Source organism: Tupaia chinensis, unplaced genomic scaffold, assembly GCF_000334495.1.
Source record: "Tupaia chinensis unplaced genomic scaffold, TupChi_1.0 Scaffold149184_1, whole genome shotgun sequence".
NCBI lineage: Eukaryota > Metazoa > Chordata > Mammalia > Scandentia > Tupaiidae > Tupaia > Tupaia belangeri.
The window spans coordinates 1,751,436-1,754,337 of NW_006209032.1; the positions used below are offsets into that span (position 1 = coordinate 1,751,436).

Consider the following 2,902-nt stretch of genomic DNA (forward strand, 5'->3'; position numbering starts at 1 on the left):
GACACTGGACATATAAGAAAGACTTGCAGGGAGCCAGCAGATGGCATAGCGGCTGCGTTGCTGGACTCCCACATGGCAGACCGCGGTTTGAGTCCCAAATCCAGTGACTTGAAACACACCGGGCACCTGTGCATGTGTGCCCGAGATCCCAGGAGGAGAACGGAAAAAGGACTGCGGCATGAACATCCTCCCTGGGAGGCAATTTCTCACTTCCCCTCTGTGTCTGTCTCTCCAGTGATCCCGCATACCCCAAGGCAAAAACAACCTCTAACTCACCCTATAGCAAAAACTTCTCCAAAAAAGAAAACAAACACTGGGGAGGAGTCGAGAGGAAGAGGAGGGAGGCGTGGATAGACACAGGCAAAACCAACTGAGCCCATCAATCAATGAATCAGCGAGTCTCACAGGTGTCCTGACAATGGAGACCCAGGAACCGAAGGGAGGGTAAGGAAAATAGATTCTGCAGGCCGCAACTCGCAGTTTAGAGCCCAAAAGGGTTCCGTGTGAAGGGGGTTGGCACCAGCCCGGGGCGGCTCCCGACGGCGCGGCCTCGGCTGAGTTCAGAGGTCTACACTCCCGTGGGAGGCTCCGATCCTCTCCTAGGGGCTGTCGGTCAGGTCTTTAGAGAGCGGACCCTCTGACTCAGGTGCGGTTTCCTACACACCCACCACACTACCTGCGTGACCCCTTCAGCACGGACCCTCCCAGGAGCTGAGCCTTTCCCACAGCTGGGGCTCACCCTACCCACCTGGTTTTGTTTTGTCCTCTTCATAACCTGGAGGAGAAAAAGGGGACAGAGATGAAGCAAGAGATCGTGACAGGATGATGTGAAGAGGTGCCTTTCTCACCAGATCATCGCCCAGTATTTCCTAACCGCCCTGCTCTGCTTCCAGCCCACAGCTGGGAGGCGAACTGGCGGGGAGGCGAGGCGCACTGACAGAGCCTGCCCTCAGGGAGTGCACTGGCCAGCCGGGGAGATGCTGCGTGAGCAATGCAGAACGGGGCCACAGGTGACAGGTGGGCCCGGAAAAGGCAGTGAACAGAAGAGACTTCTGGGAAGAGGGGCCATCGTGCCAGGTCTTAAAGATGGGGACGTCAAACAGAAACAAGCGGCAACGGACAGCCCTTGCAGAACAAACGCCGAGCTCGTGCTGGCGACGCCAGAGCATGGGAAGCAGGGCTCGTGATGGCTAGAGGCCGCCCTGGGGAGGAGTCAGGAGCCTGTCATGAAGGCCCTGGTGAGCCAGCCCAAGGAGCAGGATGAAACTCTTGGGAGCATGGAGGCCAGGAGAGCTGTGGCGGTCAGGCTTACGCTGGTGGAGCGCTGAAATCTGAAACCCAGAATGCCCCACATCGCAGGTGGAAAAGCCAGACCTGACCTCCCGACAGGTCGCCGTCCAAACACTGCAATACAAAAATAGCATTTAAAATTGCCCGCAGGGCACCTGCAGATGGCATAGTAGTTACATGGTTCGAGTCCCCGATCTGGTAGCTTGAAACTCATGACAGGCACATGTGCGTGCGTGCCCAAGATCCCCAGGAGGGATTGTGGCATTGCCATCCCCCCCGGGGGGTGATTTCTCACTTTCCCTCTCGCCCTCCCTGTTTGTCTCTCTCTCCAACAAGTGCACACGCCCTAAGGCCAAAACCTCTGGAAAAACAAAACCAAAACCAACCACTGCCTCCACACCATGCACGTAAGGGCTATATTAAGCATACACGAATTTGTGTTTAGGCTCGCGTCTCATCCCCAAGACATCTCATAGTGTATATGTAAATATTTCAAAATCCAAAATCCAGAACACTTCTGGTGCTAAGCATTGCAGAGGAGTACTTAGCCGTATTGTGAAGGCAACGGGGGAACACCCAGGAAGGTGACAGGGGCCCTGAGAAAGGCCCCAGGCTGCAGAACACCGGCAGGACATGGTCAGGTCTGAAGGAGGCAGTGTCTGTGAGGGCAGGCGTGAGAGCTGGTGGGGTTCTTGGGGACACGAGTGAGTCTAGGATGACACCCCAATTTCTGGTTTCATGGAGGAGAGGCTGCCACTGAGGTAGAGATCAGAGGAGGAGAGTCCAGGGCCTCAGCTCTGGAGGCCAAGGAACTGAGTAGCCTGCAGGTCACTCAGGCAGAGGGGCCCGGGTTTACCCAGCAGCGGGGAAGAGAGCAAGAAGCAGGGTCCAGGACACTTTAGGGACGAACTGAACGGAGCACACACAGTCTGGGGACAGAAGCCAGGGGGGCTGCCTGAGGCAGAGGAGAATGGGGGACCACAGAAAATGGAAATGGAGGGCCCAGAACTTTGGGCCAGGACGCTGAGGACAGGGATAGGCCACGGAAGGGGCTAAGGATGGAGGGGGACCTGTAGATTGAGCAAGCCGGCAGAGACGCTGTCAGGACCAGGCCAAGGAAGGGAGAGGATGACTTGGGGCAGGGCAGAGGGGGCACAGCCTGAAGGGCACCCGCGAGGAGCTGACCCTACAGGGAGGTGCGACTCCCTGGTTCTGCATAGATGGCGGGTGTGGGGGCTGGAGGTGAGGCGGGGTGGGGGTTCGAAGGGGCTGCTGGGGAGAGTCAAAGAGGACCTGGGGTGGGGCGGGGCGGCATGAGGCAGGCTGGGTTGGAAGCGAGGGTCTGAGAAAGTGGACTTTATAGTATTCCTAGAAGCGAATGGCGACCAGGACTCCTCCGCGGGCTCTCCTGTGGGCGCAGGGCCGGAGTGCGAGAGGCGGGAGGCTGCCTCGGAGACCCGCTGCGGTTGCTGGGACGTCACCCGCGCGCAGACTGGTCAGGGAGGGGCTGGCGGTGCGGGAGAGAGGGCGGGGTCCCCTGTACTGCTGGGCCCGAGGCTGGAGAGAGGTGGAACCGGGAGAGATCCGGGGAGGGGGGGGAGAGGTGACGAGC

At 58.7% G+C, this 2,902-nt stretch overlaps 1 protein-coding gene across 1 annotated transcript in view; it reads right to left on the bottom strand.

Moving 5' to 3' along the window:
• PRSS45 (Putative serine protease 45) overlaps window positions 1-2,902 on the bottom strand; it is an 11,929-nt gene that overhangs the window by 6,464 nt on the left and 2,563 nt on the right. The window contains exons 3-4 of the mRNA XM_027769292.1: window positions 899-1,079; window positions 749-843 (exon numbers count right to left, since the gene is read on the bottom strand). Of these exons, the coding sequence (XP_027625093.1) occupies window positions 749-843; window positions 899-1,079 (276 nt within the window). The remainder of the gene's footprint in view (window positions 1-748; window positions 844-898; window positions 1,080-2,902) is intronic.